This window comes from Oryzias melastigma, linkage group LG11 (genome assembly GCF_002922805.2).
Source record: "Oryzias melastigma strain HK-1 linkage group LG11, ASM292280v2, whole genome shotgun sequence".
Taxonomy (NCBI): Eukaryota; Metazoa; Chordata; class Actinopteri; order Beloniformes; family Adrianichthyidae; genus Oryzias; species Oryzias melastigma.
This window is the reverse complement of record NC_050522.1, coordinates 21,490,308-21,510,482: the sequence shown is the minus strand read 5'-3', so window position 1 is coordinate 21,510,482 and position 20,175 is coordinate 21,490,308. Positions and strand designations below refer to the sequence as shown.

The 20,175-nt window shown below is 36.5% G+C and overlaps 1 protein-coding gene across 5 annotated transcripts in view; it reads right to left on the bottom strand.

Moving 5' to 3' along the window:
- LOC112162546 (collagen alpha-1(XIV) chain) overlaps positions 1–17,119 on the bottom strand; it is a 149,787-nt gene extending 132,668 nt beyond the window's left edge. Inside the window, exons 1-3 of one of the 5 annotated variants that reach the window (XM_024298342.2) lie at positions 16,926–17,119; positions 14,875–14,979; positions 3,703–3,819 (exon numbers count right to left, since the gene is read on the bottom strand). In XM_024298342.2, the coding sequence (XP_024154110.1) occupies positions 3,703–3,819; positions 14,875–14,956 (199 nt within the window). In that variant the 5' untranslated portion in view covers positions 14,957–14,979; positions 16,926–17,119. Of the gene's footprint in view, positions 1–3,702; positions 3,820–14,874; positions 14,980–16,690; positions 16,877–16,925 lie in introns of those variants that run through there. The other 4 variants (XM_036214138.1, XM_036214137.1, XM_024298345.2 and 1 more) reach the window with 4 other exon arrangements.
- Between the last annotated feature and the right edge of the window lie 3,056 nt (positions 17,120–20,175).

Here is a 20,175-nt window from a genome sequence, read left to right as displayed (position 1 = left end):
TTTGAATTTTTGTTATTCTTTTTTTTGGTCTCCTTTATATTATTTATGTAATTTTTTTTTGTCTTTTTTGCCTCAAAAAATAAACGATAGAAACGTTCTGAATAATAAGTGCCACAAAATATGCAATATACTATAAATGATAGTATTTAAATAATAAAATGTTGGACTCACACAAATACTATTTTTTTTCTTTTTTAAGTGTGATTTTTTTTTCTTAAATATAAATTGAAGAACCAAGCAATATCTGCTCATTTATAGAAATATTAGTGGAACTTTCTCTTATTGGACCCCAATTGTAATTTGCCAATATGATTCTAAATCATAGGATGCATACCATTTTATTTTATCAGAGTAGCTTAAAATTACCAAAACCTTTCACTTGGAAAAGAACAATATAGATCCTACTTAAAGAGATTTTTAATTTAGAGGTCATCAAAATTGCTTTAACACGTTTGGCGTGTAACCTCTTCCATTCTTACCATTTTCTGCAATTACATGCAGCCGACCATGACTTGGACCTTAATTTGAAAGCTCCCTCATCTAAGAGAATGACTTGTAACTTGTGCTGACAGTTCAATTGTTTCTCATGTTGAGTCTCCCTGATTCAAAACCCCACAGACACAGTCGAGTATTGATCCGGTTGTCCACAGTGAGTGAAAGAGCGTAAACAAAACTGGCGAGGGAGCCTGCGCCGCGCAAACATCTCACTCAGAAACTTTTGGAACAGTCTCACAGTGAAAGCAACAGTTTTTGAAGCATAAAAAAAAACAAAATTAGAGCATCAAGAATTAAGAGTTATCACTACACAGTAGTTTTGCGTAAATCTACAAGCTTGTTTTCTTTTTCTATGTTTTGGGGTTTTTGTTTCAGGCCAGAAAAAAATACTCAAGTATATTGACAAAAATGTAACCTATTCAAAGTGATTTACTGGAAATGGATCAATCATTTTAAAAGTAATCTATTACCTTACTCTTACAAAATCTAATGATTACATGAGTCCAGTTTTATGTTTCAGTTCCTTTTCTTCATGACACCTGCAGGAAAACAACATAACAGCTAAAGTGACAAATATACTGAAAAGTATTTAGCATTTCTATCAGAGGAATATATCTATTAATGGCTATTAATAATAATCTTAGTGAAGAAAAGTAGAACTTTATCCCTCATCTTTAGTCAGTTTGGTCAATAAAAATAAAAAATATAAATGGTCTCAAACCAGATTAAAATATTGCTGCTGGTAATGTTAGGTTTGAGGTGTAAAGGGAAGTGGGGGCGGGATTTATCAGGAGTCCCACCCACAACAGAGAGGCAAATTTCTAATGACCTACTGCTGCTCTGCAGAAACTGAGTCAAAATAAAAAAAAACATAAAAGATTTTGATTTTGTTTATCCTCTTTGAACAATTACATGTAGAGATATAATTTTGTTTTAACACAAAAGTTACTAATGAGCAAAAAATAACTCAAATTATCCTAGAAATGCATTACTGTAATCCATTACTTTCGTAATGTAGTACTCCAAATGCTGTTAGTGAATATTAACCCTCTGTTTTTAATCATTAGACATCCAAATTGTATCGTATCGTATCGTATTGTATGGTATCGTATCGCATCGCATCGTACTGTATCGTATCGCATCGTACCGTACCACACCGGACCGTACCATATAGTATCTTATCGTATTGTATCAGATTGAAATTAGTTTATTTTAAGCAATCAAAACAAAGAATACTAAAGAGGACAAACAAAATAAATATTTATCTATCAGATTTAGGGTGATTAATTATAATTGGATCAAAAAATACAAAAAATTAAGTCAAAGAAGATGCAAATACATATATCTACATTCAGTTACTAATATAAGTGATGCCATTCTAATGACAATGTGGAATATGCAGGACATTTATTAAAACATCAAAAAATTCATTGTGGTATTCCACAAGGCTCAGTACTCGGACCAATTTTTTTTATTTTACACATAAATGATCTTTGTGATGTGTCCAAAATACTGCAATTTGTTTTGTTTGCTGACGACAACAATTTTTCTTGTTCTTGGAAAAATTTGGATACATTAGTTTCTACTATCAAGCAAGAAATTATTTTACTTGAGGAATGGTTTAATAGAAACAAACTCTCTCTTAATTTAAAGAAAACAACGTTTATGTTGTTTAGTAACATTATGTCTAATGTCAGTCTTCATCCTACTCCTGTTCTTCATTAGTAGATTGTATATATTGTACATTCTAGCTGAAAAAAGAACAATTAAATAAGTCAAATCAAATCAAATCAATATGATTGGATAACGACAGTTTTTTATGCACAGGTGGCTTAAAAAGGTGGTGGAATGTCATTTCCTGACAGGCACTGACTGGTTTTCCAGTTCATTTCTGAGTTTAAATTTAACCATATCACACCAATAGGGTGGTTGAAGCTCACTGTGTTGAGCAGCTACCTCCCAAATGACAGATATTACGTCTTTGAGCAAGGCACTTAACCCCACACCGCCCTTAAACGTCAAAATAGAAGCATTCCGTAAATTTTAATGGATCAGGGGAACAATTTGAGCTAAAATGTTTGTTAGGTTTGAGGGTTTTTTTTTTTAGGTTTCTGCATATTTAAATGTAAAACAATAAATACATTTGATACGGAAAGAGTTCTTACACACTGTAGCTAAAATAAATTGCTATTTAAATACATAATAATGAAAAAGGTAAACATTTTTTCAAACCTTCATAGGAAAATAATTTTTCAAATAATCAAACATGAATAGCTTCACTTCTAGCATAAATTTATGTCAAAATGTTAACTTGCTGAATAAAATTAATAAATTTTAGGAAAATTAGTTTTTGTATTTTCCTTTGGGATTCAATAAATCATAATGTGTTTTTAAATTGTGTGCATATTTAAAGCAATTAATCAATAAATGGTGATTTGCGAAGGACAATAAGGTCAAGAGGATCCACACATAACTCATATTTTCACAACTCGACCTAATAAAGCAGAAAAATGAAATCCAGTCCGTCTTGACTGAACGCCGGCCTGAAAACCCACGTCTCCTGGGCTGTAATTCATTAGGTATTTCTAAATTGGAGGAACATAACCCGAGTCAAACCTCAGACGGCAAGTTCATGCTGCAGTAGACCACATGTTTGCCCTGTGGGAGCAGAAACAAACCTCGTACCCGTTCTATCACATCTTGAAAATGGTTACTTGTCTCTTTTGCTGCAAAGTGAATTATGAACCATCATACAAGTCTGAGCCACATAAAAAAAGTTGATTTGTTGTTCACCCTTGGGGAAAGAAGTTAAAACACTTATGCTCCTACGTGTGTTGCAGCTTTTTTTTTTTTTCTTTTTCTCCTCCACCAGAAAAAGGAGATTATTCAGCAGCAATTATTACTGAAGAGCCCTTGAGCAAGGGCTTAGATAACAAACTTGTCACAGAAAATTCAGAGTTTTGCTCTTGGGTGTGAATGAACACCAGGCAGGACTGTACAGGACCGAATTCCTCGTCAAATGTCCCTGAACTAATCAGGTTTCTGAGAGTCCCGCTCAAAAAAAAAAAAAAAAAATGAGGTCAGGTTTAATTCAAAAATGCAACGCCTTTCATTTTCTCAAAGTCTGTTACAAACTATTGCAACGAGGTTCCCTCTTTTAGACAAACGTCAGAGCACAAATGACATTTCAAAATAAAAGCATCTCACCTGGGTTCATTCTGTACGTGACCTTGAAGCTTTCAAATTCTCCTTTTGGTTCCTTCCAGGACACATCCAGCTTGGTAGGACTCAAGATTTTTACTCGAAACCTCCTTGGTGATGAAACTAGACAGAAAAAAGTTTGTATGTGATTACTTTATTTTGAAAAGCTGAGTAAATGTAACTATAGAAGAGATTATTTTCACTGGAGACTTTTGGGTTAAAAGAGTGCGAAAGATTGTATCTCTTCCAATGGAGGATACACAAAACACCTTTAAAGCCCATGTGTCCCATTCTCCCCCCTTTTCTTTGTCTTCCTCGATGGAGCGTGCACCACTTTTAAGGTGGGGGTATGACAGATCTGCATCAAAGCAACCCCCCTCCCTCCTGCTTATCATCCTCATTATTTGTTGACTCCTTTCAGCTGCCTTGAGGTCTTCCCTCTTTCCTTTCGTCTCTTTTGGCACCCCTCCTTGTCTGTTTCTATGTGCACAAACCCCCCACTTTGTTTCGGTGCGCCAACTTTCCAAACAGGTACGAGGAGGACAATGAAAAGGAGTGAATGAGACTTCCTTTTAAATTTAGGAAGAAAAAAAAGGAAATGGAAAGGCCCTGGAATAGCCCAGCAGTGCTATTCCTCTCCTGTCTTCAGCAGGAAGTGTTTAAAAAAAAAAAAAACTAGAGCTCCACAAAATTTTAGACCTGTTACACGAGGTTCACACTGGACGCGGAAGCGCAGCGGAGCGGAGTCCGCGGAGTGCGCAGACTCCGCAGAGTGCGCGCGGACTCTGCTCTCTCCTGCAGTTCACACCAGATCCGCGTTATTCCGCCACAGGTGCTTCTGCAATAGTTTTTTATTTGTTTTATCCATTATGGATAAGTTAATAACTAGGGCTGTGAAAGTTAACGCATTAATCAAAAAGAATTAATATTTATTAACGCAAATGAATCACACCTCACAGAGCAGCAGTTTTTCGCTTTGCCTTGGCGGTTCAGGCTTCCATGGTGTGCGTTAAAGCACTTTGTCAGGTATTATCACACTTAAACCATGGTTATTTACAAGAGAAGTAAATATTTAATAATTTTTAGTGCTTAAATCTTGTTATTTTTTTGCTTAAATCGCTTTTTCACAAATGATTCGATCCATGGTCCGACCATACGTCGCTGAGCCTCGACTCAAACTGCAGACGTAAAAGTCTTTAGAGTTCTGCCTATATTATCGTTGATGTGTTTGGAACACAAATTACATCTTTGGGTTACCACTTGATAAATTAAAAAATGTAAAACAATAAAAATGAAAGAAACATTTTTTCTCTTGCCTGTTTTTGTTCTAAAGTCGCATATTGCCATATAAAACTTACCTAGGAAAACATTGTGATTAATCATTAATAATCACAACAAGAAAGTTTGATTAATCTAAATATATTTTTTAATCGATTGACAGCACTAATTAAAAATAAATGTTCTAAATGTGTTTTATGTGATTTCATGTTGTGATTATTTGCAGATAAATGGTTGTAACCAAAAAAATGAATCAATAGCGATTTATTTTTCCGTAGGTATCCAAGAAATTCTTTACATTTCTTTAATCGATTCCCAGCCCTATTAATAACCTAAAAGTATTACCTCATGTTTCTGCTAAGAAAAATAAAGTAGTTAGTAGGCCTATAATTCTTTAATTTGTCTATTGTTGAGACTCAGGGAGGGGTATGTTGGTGTGTGGGTGTTTTGATTGTATGCTTATTTTCATCTCTACAGTCTGTTTAGATATAAAAACATGATCACATTTGTCAATTGAGGTGTTTTATTGTGAAAAATTGGTTATATTTTGAAAAATAAACCAGATTTTCTTGTGTATCTTGATGTAACTTCATGCCAGAATTGACGCGGATCGGTCGTGGCTCGCGCACAAAATAGACCAAATGCCAAAACGATCCGCCGCATGGCGCGAGGCTTCCGTGGAGTACCGTGGCCTACGTTCCGCGCCGCTTTGCGGTGCTTCCGCATCCAGTGTGAACCAGGCGTTACGAACCCCTCCACCTGTGGAGAAAACTCAGCAACACCGTCAGGTGTGTCTCCAGAACGTTCCGCTCAATGTTGTCGAGTTTTCATCCAAACACAATGAAACAAGGCTGAAAAGCACATTAGAAAGAACTCCGTTTCCAAGGTCAACAACCACCCTATCATTTTCACACCAGCACAGCCAAACCCCGCTTTATGAATGCGTATCTAGACGCAACACATTTCCCAGTTTACTTTAATTGACAATGACAAAAAAAGGAAAAGGGTGAAGAAGAGAAAGATATGAAAGCCACAAATGTGTTTGTGTCTTCATTCGGAGGTAAACAGTGCGCCGATGCCAATTTCTTTAAATACCTACACACTGCTTGATGCTTTGTGCCGCTCTGATGCTCTGGAGCGAAACGCACCAGAGGTTTGTAAGAGTGCTTCACCCAAAATAATAGGAAAGGGGGAGGGGAACAAACCTTTTTTAAGACTGCATTGCTAAATCTGAATCTTTGGTAATACAAGAAAAAACTGTTTTTTTTTATAAGGAAAACAATCTTAGTTTGAGAAAATATGTCTTAGTGACTAGGAATTTTTTCTTAAAATAATAATTTTTCGTAAGACTATTTTTCTGACCCCACTGGCAGATTTTTTTTGTTACTAATTTAAAGAAAATTTGCAAATAAGGCATGAATTTTCAACTTATAAATCGTCCAGTCGACCTCAAATATTACGTTTTTCTTAGAACCTTTCGTGGCCACCACAAACTCCTTGTTCAAAAGGGGGCAATGTATATATCTTATAAAATTTCTTAAGTAAAAAGGACTTGCTGAATGAATAGATAATTTTACTACTTTTTAGGGATTTCCTTCTCAAGATAAGCGTTCTTAGGCTACCACTTTTTGCAGTGTAAGGACCTGTTTTTGTGGTGTGTTTTTTAAACAAAAAAGGATAAATCTGAATTCTTTCCCTACATCTAATCTACCTACTCATCCAATTGTAGAGGTATTTGAAGTGTTAGGGTTATTTTAAGGACTATCCCTCACAGAGCTTGTTATGTATTTCTGAGTGCTAGCAACTATGCGCTAACGTAGCTAACCGGCGACTATTGATGACATCATCGAGTGGAAGTGATGTCCAAATTTGAAGACACTATTTTTCTATAACTGGTAGGGGTAGGGAGACGTCGTAGGGATTGGGGAAGAATTTGGATTCGGCCTTAATAAAATAATATAGTAATAATCTTAATTTGCAACCCCGTCTTATACAAAAATGTGCAAAACTCATGTTTGTTGTTGTTTGTATCTTAATAAAACAGCTCTAAAATTGTACCTTGGCGACATCTTCACATTTTTGGATACCTTTGGTATGCAACAGGGTTGTAATTTGTTGTAGAAATTCTATTAAATATTAATAACTGGGTGTTTTCTGGAAAAAAAAAATTGCGGAAAATTGCATTTCTTAAGGGAATTTCTCTAACTGTTTCCATGATACCCTTTTTTCAAGAAACTGGTTGTATTCTGAGATTAAGTCAACATAAGTGAAAGCCCTTTTGGTTTCCTGGGTGAAGCACTCTACTTTAACCGAGTCAATATCAACACAAAAGCACCTGCACAGGTATGCAAAGAAAAGTATCCCAGCAAGGACCATCCCGATTCCACTGGAGGAGACGTGAAGCCGGAGCATTCGACAGTTTACACCAATACCCATTAGGAATGATGTTCCGATTCTCTCACTAACCTGGGGATGACAATGAGGACTGCAGGGTTTTAGCTCTCTTTCTTGAAAATAAAGGACACTCTCTTGTCTGAAGAGAGAAGCTCAAATCCCGAATGAATTGAGGAGCTGGTTTGTCAGTTTGCAGTGAACGAGTGTCATTATAGTCGCCCGTGTGTACATGAATTATGGATATTTGTCCACAGCTGGAAGCAAATGTATTCAGAAGTTCACACACAAGTAGGGAAAACAGAAAGAAAACTCAAGGTTTAGTGGAAAAAAAACAAAAAACTGTGGGTTCCTTTGCAGCGTCACACACAAACACATGCGGAGAAATCCTTGGATTTTCTCTCTGAGATTGCATTGGAACTGAGGAACAAGCGAAGTGTGGTGTGCAAATAGCCTGCTGAAGACAAAAAAGGCCTTTCCAACAGAGATAGGAACTTAATCCTCATCTATTTTTCATTGAGGGTGTTGTGTAAACAGCAGGACTGTGTGTCAGTCAAAGCCAGCGCCAAAAACAGGAGCTCACACTTTTTGAGAACCTTTTCGTCTACAGTCAGAGTGAAAAATAAATGATAAAAAGTAAACTCTCAATGTCAGGAGAGGAAAACATCAACAAGTCAATCTTGGAAAGGTTTAAAAAGGAAAATTATAGTTGATGGAACCATATCAGTGCACAAAATAACTGTTTTTTTTTCAAAAAAATAATAAAAAAAACTCAGAAATTGGTAGTTTGAACTTCTACTACAAAAACATCAATTTCTAAACGACCGAAAAGAGGAGAGCACTAAAACCTAATCCGCCTCTCCCTCCAGTGATTTGACCCTTCCAGGAAGCCCTAACCCTATGCCCCCTGACTGATTGCCCTGAACCCGATACCCAACCCTAGCCCAGAGAGAGGGCCCTAACCATAACCAACCTCTCCCTGCATCAATTTAATCATCTACTAGAACCTTGCCCCTCAGCAAAGTCTAACCCTAATGACCTTGGACGGCTTCAATTTCGTCCGAATGACTTTTCTTCTAACCCTAACCGGAAGTGTTCAGAATTGCAGGAAAAAAACACTTATATGTAATAATTTTTGAATATTTTCTACAACTTGTCCTGTCTAACTGCTGGGCAAACAGATAAGCGCACATTTTACTTTCACAACAGGAAGTTATTGATCTTCTGAAGGTATATATTTGTATAAACCCCTTTCGTAATTTATGCTGAACTTTATTAATATTAATTATGTTTGTATCTTTTTTTTAAAGCAATACATTTTTTTGAGCGACATGGTGTGACCTCTGGTTATACTTGTCTGTTTTAATTGTTTCTGTCCCTTAAAGTCAAACTTTCCACATACATCCCAAAGCTTCAATGGGCCAAGAAATACACAACTCGGCCAACAGAAGACAAAGAAGGTCTGGCCAACCATTTGTCACCCTTTTTTTAAAGATATATTGAACATTTACGAATAAAAAAAATGTCGGATTTGTGTGTCTTTTAAGCAACTAAGCAGATAAAAGCTAGATGCAACTTTATTCATGATTTGGTTTCAACCTTGATTTTCAGGTCACAGTTTTGTTTTGGTTTGTTTAAAAAGCAGCAACAAAAAAATACAAATCAAAATTATATACATATATATTTGCTGACAAGCAAATAAAAAATAAAACATTTTATGTGGCTTATTAGCCTAGTATAATGTAAAAAAAACAGAAATAACAAATTTTTCTTAAATTTAGCACAATTTTCTTTCAACATAGATCCAATTTTATGCAGTAGAGATGCAACAATACACTTTTTCCACAATTTTGGTGAAACATACAGGAATTGAAAATTGTAGCATCCCTAAGTTACAATCAGGGTTTATGAACACACAAGGAGTCTTCTTGTATAAACCCCTTCTGTATGTGGGATTCTAGTTTATTTTTTTGTCTTACCCTAAAAATAAAACATTAAAAATAGATAGGATAGCCAACCTTTTTTTGGCTGGCAACAGCTTTCGATGTTTTGCACTTTTTCTCAAATTTAAAAGGAAGGAAATCCTCCATGTCAATGTGCAAAACAGATAAGTGAAATGCTTCCATACCTGAAGAGAATTTCATCAGTCAAGACTAAAAGATTAGCACCAATGGGCCGTAATTCTTGTAATCCAATCTAGAACTACTACAAGTAGTGACAGCTTTAGCCATGAAGTCTTTTAAACTGACTGCTTAGAAAAATGTGACAAATTATTTACATGGACGTAAACTCAACCAAGAGTTCTCAGCAGCAGTTTTAGAAAATGAAGACATTTGAGGGTGGAAGTCTGCATGAAGAAGGGGTCAGCTAAAAGTTCAGGACTTAAAAAAAGTCATCTGAAAGCAAACGTTTCACAAAACTGCTATAAAAATTCCTGCTCCTGCCGAGATCACGCCTTACAAAGATGATAAAACGAACGTAAGCGCATCATTATGGCACAGCAGTATAATCAGCATCCTGAACAGTATATATTTACTTTACCCCCCCTTCATCATGGGGTCAGAAGGTATATCTCTTTGACAGATTCACCAACATCACTCCCACCATACCAGGTAATCTATAGTCAACTTTTTTTTATTGGGGAGGTTGAGGTTAGAAAGAGTATGGTGCTGGTTTTAAAATGCTACTTACTATTTTTCCTTTGTTTCTTTATTTAGGATTTTTTGTGACACTTTTTTTTTAATATACATTTTTGATTTTCTTCAGCAAAAAGTAGCCCATTGTACTAAAAGTGAGGCAGAAGTTTACCTTTTAAAGCTTAAAATGTTCCATTTTAAAGAAGACACATTCAATTAGCATACTTCCTACATTATGTGTACAGGTCTGTGGATTACTTGGTACCAGAAAAAAGAAATACATGCGCCAACTTGAATTATTTCATTTTAATTTATTTTTTCATCATGAAGGAAGTTTTATTTTAGAAAACTACAACAAACGTCTTGGTCACGTGACTTGAAGCGGCTACCTCCTTGGCTAACTGGATTGCTAAGTTAGCAGCCCAAAGCTAAAATGCTAACAAAAACCAAACAATGAAACGTATTTGAAGCGTTTCCTAGTGGAAAAAAGAGCCAGAGAGGAAATCCAAGAAAGAATAATAAAACTTCTTTTTACTGACAAAACCGGGAGTCTTCCTCCACATGCGGAATTATTGAGACGGTTGTTCTCATGTAGCAGGAGCTGCTCTGGCTAATACACGACGACAGACTCTCGACTGTTTCACATAGGCAGATGATAAAGTTTGAGAAACAGTGGATTTATATTATATTTAGAAAATACCAGTTTAACAACAATTGCCTCACTTTAATTTGCTTTATTTATCCATCACACCCTTAAAGTCGGACGTAGCTGAAGCTAGCGTCTGGTTGTTAGCCTCCACTTTGACGTTAAAGGCAAAATCTTCATCACAAAGTTTAACACAGCTGCAAACGTTTTACTGAGATTGAAGATTTAAATCAATTTAAGTAAATAAAGTTGCTGATTTGTGGAAACTTGTAAAAGGGACATATGGAACTTTGTCAAATCATAAACGACTTCTACAAACCAATCTTTGTTTCATTGAATTTTCATCATCTGTAAAAAAAAAAAAAAAAATCTACTGATATTTTAAACTTTGAAGGCCAAATTTGTTGTTGTAGCATTTTATTTAGAAAATATATTTTCCAAAACCGAAAGCCTAAAAATGCCAACTTTGGCACCGTTAGGAAGGTCCATGCAAATATTGTCTAATTTAAACCGTTCCATGGCCTGAAAATGAGTGGAGACCACTATGCCATACTTATACTTTAATTAACAAAATAAACTTCAGGTGTACTACGTTTTGCTAAAGGTTCTTTAGCAAAATGATAAATGTAGTTTGGAGAAATGCTGACATTTATGCATCACATAATTGGTAAACCAATAAAAGAGGCCTTTAGATTTGGCCAACAAAAGAAAAAGCTTGGATCAGTGGTGACATTTAACCATATTCCCTGTAAACGTTACCCCTTCCAGCCCAGTTTTCTCAAGATTTCTTTCTACAAACATGAAAAGCCTGAGTAAACCTTCTGGACTCACTTTCCTTTTACCTGTGGAACAGGATTCCAGAAACAGGTGTTGATGACTTAATAACAGCCTTTACTCCCAAACATGAAAAAAATAAAATAAAATAAAATAAAAATCAGGAAAGAAAACGTTTAAATAAAGTTTTATTTTCATCTTACTGAGCAGTTTCTCATGTGACTCCTCTAAAACCATAGAGGCAAACAAGTGTCTGGATGGAAGCTGTCCAAGCCTCCCATAAGTTTCCTGCTCCTTTTGGGTCACCACCGAAGCGCAGGCTAACACACCATGGGTTTGACTCAGGAATGCTGCGGTCCTTCTTAAGTTTTTCATGAATTCCAGCCAAAACCTAGCAACTGTCTTTGTAGTGCCAGAGTTATGGTGCACAAGTTTACTTAACTAATCGTGTGCTGGCTGAGAGAACATAACTCAGATGTAATCCTGCTGTCAGAGCTGAAATCACTGCGGAAGACCAAATTGGAGATTATTTTGTAGATTGAAATGAAAAGAAAACTGGAATGCTTAAAAAAATCAATGTCTGAAACCAGGGGTGGAGCTACAAGGGGGGAGGGGGGCAGCTGGCCCCCCGCCAAAAGCATTTCCTCACATTTGTGGCCCTGAATTTTGAGTCAATTTTGACATTTTTAATTCACAAAAGTCCCAACTGTTTGTGAACTGATCATGGAGGAGAAATCAATAAAAGCGATTTGTTCCCAACTGGTATTCTGTGACACTAGGTCTTTCATATATCGGAAAAAAGTCCATGCCTGGAGCAAAATTTGCCAGATTTGCACCACTAGTATCAGGTAGCGACAGATGAGTGCAAACGCTGTTTGTTTTTAGCGCGTTATTGAATGTGCACTACATGCAGGGTGTGAACGTAGCATTAGGGTGAAGTCTTGAGTCAAATCTCCAGACCCTACCAGTGAAACTTAAAGGATAACCAAACCAGGAAGTTGGAGGCTGACTCCACCCACAGCTGAAATTTGAAAATCCAGTCAGAGGGGCGGGGCTTGGGGGCAGGACTGTTATCATTACTGAAGCTGCAGATCATGATTTCAGACTCCTGAAACTTACATGGTTTGACCAATCAGAAAACTGAACAGTAATACCTCATTTCAACCTATAGGGGGCAGCACACAGACAGTTTTTGACTATATTTTGAAGAATTAAACAGTTTTATTTCAATTTGTTAAAAATATGGCTATGACCAACAGATAGCACTTTCAAATTTATAGAGGTCAACAGTCAAAAAAAATTAATTTAGGGTTTGGTTACACCTTAAAGGTGACTCGAGTCTCATACCTACAGCAAGTCCTGTTGTAAATTTGGGGCTTTATAAATAAACTGAATTAAATATAATAAAGGCAAATGAGCTTATTCCTTATTTCATGCTTGCTATAAGTCTCAAAATAGTTGGGACGGGGGCAACAAATGGCTGCAAAAGCAGAAAAAAAAAGTTGTAAAATATTCAAATGATAGAACATTGTAAAAAATAATTAGGTTACCAAGTCTGAAACATTATTAAAGGCAGAGTGATTTAAAGGTAGAGACAGAGATCCTTAGTCTGTGTAAAAAGAGACGTCAGTCGTCCAAATCTAAAGAATTTTATAAAGGCATAATGGCAAATAAAGCATTTGGAGAAATTTCTGTATGTAGGGGACAAGAAGGAAGTGACTTTGTTAAAATTGGTCCAAGAAAACGTCCACTTTGTATATCACACTGTAGCATCTACAAAGGGATTCAAGCTCTACTGTATATCTGCAGGGTGGCCATATTTGAACATTTTTCAAAAGTCCCATTGTATCCTTTGGGCCAAGACCCACAAAAATGGACAGTTTTTAAAAAAGGACGTGTTCCGTGGTCAATGGAGTCCAAAAGACACATTCTCGTTTGTAACCACAGACTAAAAATGAAGGAGACCTTACATATTTTTTCAGCTTTTAGTTTAAAGTCCCAGATCTCTTAAAGATTAGAATTGTATAAGTTCACCCAGTGTAGGGAGCTTAAATGGTTTGGAAGGAACAATGAATGCTAACACAGTCTTAGAGGGACATCTGCTCTCCTCTGAAGGATGCTTATTTTAGAGAGGACCTTGGAGAACTTTCACTTTTCACTTTTCCCACCCAGTCAGCCATTTTTAGCACCCTGAAGTGGGTTGGTCACCACGCCCAACCCACTTCAGGCTTCGTTTTTGCAGTTCAGAAACCAATCGGAAATGATCCATCCATTGTAAAGTACGTTTATAGTTTCAACAACTGTCAACTTTTATGTCCCACATAAGTTTTCACACATTTATTGTCCATCTTCTGTTTGTCTCTGTATAGAAAAATAGACATGAATCTCAATTTTAGCTTGATGTTGAAATTTTGAAGGGTTTCAGTGCTACAAAGAGCTCGTGTTTATTAGGGGTGTGTTTTGCCAAGAGTCCTTCGATACAATACGCATCGCGATAAACGTCTCACGATACGCTACATACCACGATAAGACTGTACCAGAACAATTTTTTTTAAAGAGTATGACTAAGTTTACTCATAAATAAATAAGTATCATATTGTTAAATCGATACAAGTATCAGCAAATGAAATATCGAGATATATCGCTGAATCGATCCATCCCTACACCCCTAGTGTTTATATGAATGAATGAATGAAATGGTTTATTTCAAGCAATCAGGAATAATACATGAAATAAAATAACATCACATTGAATCACAAGATCGCTTGAAAGGGAGCGGGAGGAAGCGAACTTGTATAATCCCACCCCGACTCGACCATACCAGTATCCGGTTCAGGACTTACCCGGAACCGGAAGTCATGTCATATATAAGTCATGATTGAGTAAAATGATGCTACAGAGAAACAGAAAATGTACTGATAAGAGAAAAATGATTCGGCGGTGCTTCAACCTAGAAAAAGAAATCATTTGTAACCTAACAAAGACCCATTTGTAACCTCATGTACACATGCTTAAAAGAAAATTATCAGGTTCTAGATGAATGGAGATTAATTGCAGAAGGCAATGAATGAATCACTGAAAACCAAAATGTTATTTTTTTTCCAAAATGATTTTGTCATTATTTGAAATGCTTAAAAACAACCATAGACAATGTTATTTAAATAACCAATGTTTTGTCCTCTTTAATGCAGGACAGCAGCCCTTCACAATCAGACCCCAGAATGAATAAAATGTCAGATGATGGATCACTTAAACGCGACCTCGGAGAGTAAACTGCTTCTATTGTAACAATGGAAAGCCCAATAATCTGAAAAGGCAGAGTCTGATGAAAAGATTTCTACAAAATGGTCTGTTGTCTAGAAACCTCGTCGCAGGTCTTTTGTGGTGAAAGCCCTTGCGGCCTTGCGGACCCTCCTGGCCCTGGAATGGCGGCGGGCGAGCTCAGGTACGTACCTTGACCTTGTGCTGAGTTAGGGAGCAGAGTGATGAGAACACAGCCCAGCAAGCAGAGGCTCGGCCTGACTGAGAACTGCATCCTGACACCAGAACACGGCAGACCTGGAGGGAAACGGCGTCCAAAGAGGCGGACAGACAGAACAAGGAAAGAGAGGAATTAAAATCTCCACTGATAAAACACAAACCTGATTCATTTAGAGGCAAAAATCCATAAAAATAGGGAACTACTTTGAAAATGGTCCAATTATAATAAATCCAGGGCATATAGAACTGATTCAAAACTTTCCAAAATTAAAATTATTCATAAAATGTAAACTTGTAGCAAAACTATTGACTGTAATTGTGTCATTTTCTGAAAAAAAAATCTATATATGTGATTTGCATTAAACCACTTCTGATCCAAATTTACCATAATTTAGCAACAACTTGAAAACTATGGAGCCCTTAAAGGGACATCAATTTAAAAAATGTAAGTGGAAAAAATTTTTTTTTCTAAAAACTGAAGTATAAGAAATTCTGGTTACTGTCTGGTGAGCACCACCTACAATCAAACACATTTTTTTTACTTCATTAAAAAAAAAAAAGAAATAAAGAAAATCAGATTAGTGAATGGTGCGCATCTACGGAGCCCCTAAAGGGACATCAAAGTACAAAATAAATACTTAAAGTTTAAAAAAAAAATGTTTTTTAAACAAAAAAATCTGGTTACTATCTGGTGAGCACCAGCTACAATCAAAATTAAAATAAATACATAAATAAAAAAAAAAATCGGATTAGTGACTGGTGTGCACCTATGGAGCCCCTAAAGGGACATCAGAGTACAATAAATAAATAAATAAATGAAGTAAAAAAATATATTTAAAAAAATCTGGTTACTATCTGGTGCACACCAGATCTTGGGCTCACCACATAGTAACCAGATTTTTTTATTTTTATTTTTTTACATCGATGTCCCTTTAGGGGCTCCGTAGAAAACCAAAAAAAAAAATGACAATTTTTTTTCCCCATAGATGGAAAACAATTCAGGCATCAAGGGGTTAAAAAAGCACACAGTCAAACATGAACAGAAATATCCAATTAACAAAAACAACCAATAAACTAAAAATCTCTTCTCTTTTCACATTCAAAAAACTTTTTGTAACTTAGAAATTGAAACTTCTTCAAATAAAGGAGGGGATTTATTCACGCTAATAACAGGAAACACGCTTAATATGATGAATTTCAAACATTTAACAACATTTGGTTGCATCATTAAACATTTGAGCTCAATCAATAAAACATTGGAGATTGAAGAGTCTTGCAAAATTAATCAGATGCAAGAGTGTCACAATGAAGTCAGAAAACTTTAAAGCTTGCTTTGATTTTTTTTCCCAAAAGGATGAAAAAACTGCAAAGAGATGAATTGAAAAGGTTGAATGAGAGGCGCGGAATGTTCCCCCTCGTGCATCACTTCAGAGGGCTGGAGGTGCAGCAGTGAACGCAACTGTCACCTGGATGTGCGTCCTCACAAACGGCACGCGGAGTGGTCAGGGCGCACGCGCGCACAGAGAAATACGTCCTGAAGCCAGACATTACAATGATGTCATTTTGCCTTTTTCTTTTATTTCTTCACATTTTCTTGATCAAAGCTTTGAGGGAAGCTGTTCTTGAGCAGACAAAATCAAAGTTTTTTTTTTTTTCACCTTCAAAATCCAATTTAGAGACTTAAACTTTAAGAATTTCAAATTATCAACAACTTTTCAAGCCTGGACATTTTTTTAAATGAATCTTGAGTCCCTGCGTTTCCTGCATCCGTCACTCTCAGGTGCATTACCTGTTTTTACGCATCCACATGCAGCAGCGACGCTTCCAAGTATCACAGCAAAAACAATAAAAATCAAACCAACACTTAAACTACATTCAAATGCACGGACATGATTATCGTTAATTGCAATTATCTCAGGTGAGACCAGCACGCGCTGCACCATCGGCGGAAAAGGACACCTTTACGGCGCAAACTAGCGGCTCTTTTGCGCGTTTGCGCAGCGTGCGGATGAAGTGCAGCTTACCTTCTCAGATCATATGTTTGCAGGTTCTGCAGATCTCCTCAGGACGGCTCTGTCACAGGATCTGTGGCTCCTACAGCGACTCTCTCCTGAACTACTCTCTCAGTGGCCAATCGGAGCCAAGTTAGACAGAACGAGAAGAGGAAGTAGAGCGGAAACATTTCAAAATAAGGGGTCGGAGTGGATCTAACTAAATTGTGGGTTTTTGATCAAACTGAGTTCCATTGTTCTTAAGGTCCAGACGATAAAATATGCAGGTCATATTATTTATGAACAGTTTTAGCTAAGATGGATTGTTTTTTTTATTGAAATGCTGATATGGCTACTTGATTTTTTTCATACTTTGTGCTCAAAGCATGAAAAGCTTTTTTATGAATTACGTTCGGTTTTATTTGTTATGTTGTGTTGTGTTATGATTTTACTTAATTTGCGTTGATTGGCTTTTATTTGATTTGACATGAATTCATTTTATTTGATTTGATTTGACTTGACTTTTTAATTTAATTTAATTTAATTTAATTTAATTTAATTTAATTTAATTTAATTTAATTTAATTTAATTTAATTTAAACGATTATGTTTGATTTGACAGGGTGTTATTCTTGATGTTTCCATGATATGGATACACCTACTGCCTTTTTAAATCCCATTTTTGTGGATATTTCTTACAGCTGCAGGAAGTCATTGAATCTTCTTGGTACCTATTTAAAATACAATAATTTTCAACAAATAAATCACATGTAATTAAAGAAAAGTATATTTTTGTGGAAACATTTTTTTCAGGTTTTTTTTTTGTTTGTTTTTGGTCTAATCAATTAAAAGTTAAATATTTAAAAGTCTCATTAGATGTCATGCACGTCTCCCCATTTGACCCATCCTCTGTGGGAGTGGTGAGCTGCAGACACAGCTGCACTTGAGAAGCATTTGGTGGTTCAACTCCCCAATCCAGTCTTTGGTATTATGACTCAGCCTGCAAGGATTTGAACTCATGACTATTCAATCACATGGTGGACACTACAGTTAATTGCTGTGGAAAATCAGAAATTCTGAAGTTTTTCAAAACCTCGTAAGTATAAAAGTTATCCAATATTTGACTCATAAGTTGTAGTCATTTAAAGTTCCCACAGATGTGCAAAAATATCACGCTGCATTGTTTAGATTTCTTTAATTCAATGCCAAAAGATGAAATGAAAAATAAATATTTGAACACAAATAATTGAAAAATGAATGTTTTATTGTTAAATTGTGAATAGAATCTGCTCTTGACATTGAATTAAAGAGCCACTGTACTCATTCTTTCACAGATTTACCTGAAATGAACTCCCTCCTCTTACTCTGAAGGCCGACTGCCGTTGCTTCCTGACCGCCCGTTCTTGCCTCAGCCAGCTTGGCGCTCCGGTCTGTCTCTGAGTTGAGACTTGCAGTGGGTCCGATGGGTGTTTCCTGCTTCATTCACTGTCCACCCCTGCAGCTATTCATTCCTTTTAGCCTGCTTCATGCAAGGCGAGGCAGCAGAAAAATGTGTTTGAACGGCAGGCGGGTTGGAGCGGCTGCAGGGGCTTCATGTGTATTTCAGTGACCCCCGGCCATATTTGCTCTGAGAGCCGTCAGAGGCCCCAGATGAGGTGGCCAAATTGTGTCTGTTATTAAAAAAAAGTGTTAAAATAACAAAAACAATTACTTTATTAATTAAAGTGGCACACAAATGTCTGTAGCATCTTATGTGAGCAAAAAAATCCAGGATAGAAGAAGAAAAAGATCACATGGCTTGAATTCTTCCTGATACGTTCCTACAGCAGAATGACAGCCATGATGTGGATGTTCAAGTGTCCTTATCTTCAAGCCTTGAATGAATAATTGGGCCTGTCTCTGCAAAGGGTGAGGGTTAAGTCTCCCTGTGCCTCAGTTATTACGGGTTTGTTTGCTGAGCATGTAGCCTTTAACAGGCGAAATCGAGGTCTCTGAAGTCTCGTGCATTATCATAGGCATAAATATTTAACAGGAAAAAGCATGCATGCTCCCTGTAGATGGTGAAGTCTGCAAACTGTAGCGTGGACAAACTAAATTTCCGCCTGACTTTTCGCTTCAGGAGGTCGTGTCCAAACTGTGTGGATTTACAGCCTCCCGGAGGTCAACCGAGGTCAAAACTTGATGCTGAAACAAATTACTTGAAATTTATGAATAAAAGTGCACGAAAGACTGAAAATCTAAACTTTGAAAAACTTTTTAATAAGTGGAAAAACTGGAGTTGATTAAGTCACGGAAGAGATCTAAATTCCAACTAATTAACCACCACTTACAAAAACCTAACTAATTACCAGGAGTCTGAGCAGACCTCATCTGAATTCACTCCTTGCAAAACATGTTTGTTGTTTGCGGCTTTGGGAATTATTGATTACTTTATCATGCCAACATCTCCGCTTACATTGAGCTGGCTAAGCCCGCTTTCTCGTCTGTAATGAGCGCCAACAGAGCCAAACCGGCGGTATGTGATGGGATATGATTTGCTAAACGAGAGAACCAGATGAACAGAAATGATTTTTTTTTATTTTTGCAGGAAAAACTGCACTTTTGCACCTGCAGAGATCCAGTCCCACATCAAGCCTTGATTGTAAGTGAATGGGAGATAATTATAGTCTGTGCCTCAGTCAATGGAGGAGATGGTTCCATGAGGTGAAGTAATAAACATCATCAGAAAAAGAAGGGCTTGATTATTTGATCTAAGCTTAATAGATCAATAATCAATCCATTAAAAGTAGAAATCGATCTAACGCATAATGCTAAAGTCTGCTAGTTTGATGCTGCCGTTTAATGGGATTTCCTATAGGACTGCTAATGCTAACGAGTAAACAACTAGACTCACGGGCATGAATTTTCCAAACTCCTTTAAGTAAATGTTTTTAAAGAGACCATTTGTGATCTAAAGCGCCGTTGTTTTTTTTGTTTGTTTGTTTTTTGTTTTTTTTGCTCATACTTTCTTCTTCTTCTGGAATAAGGTACAATGCTATAGCACGATCGCCACCTAGTGGCCAAACTGAAATATCCTTCAGGAGAGGCAGAACAATTGTTAAAGTTTCTCCGTTTGAGAATCCATATAACACTGTATGATATTAACAATACCACTATAATATCACTAACACAATTTTAAAGTATGTGAACTGTATCAGATTAAAATGAATATATTCAAGAGATTTTTATTTATTTATCTTTGGTCCCTTGGCAGGTACACAGAGAAATCAAGAAAGGACAGGGCA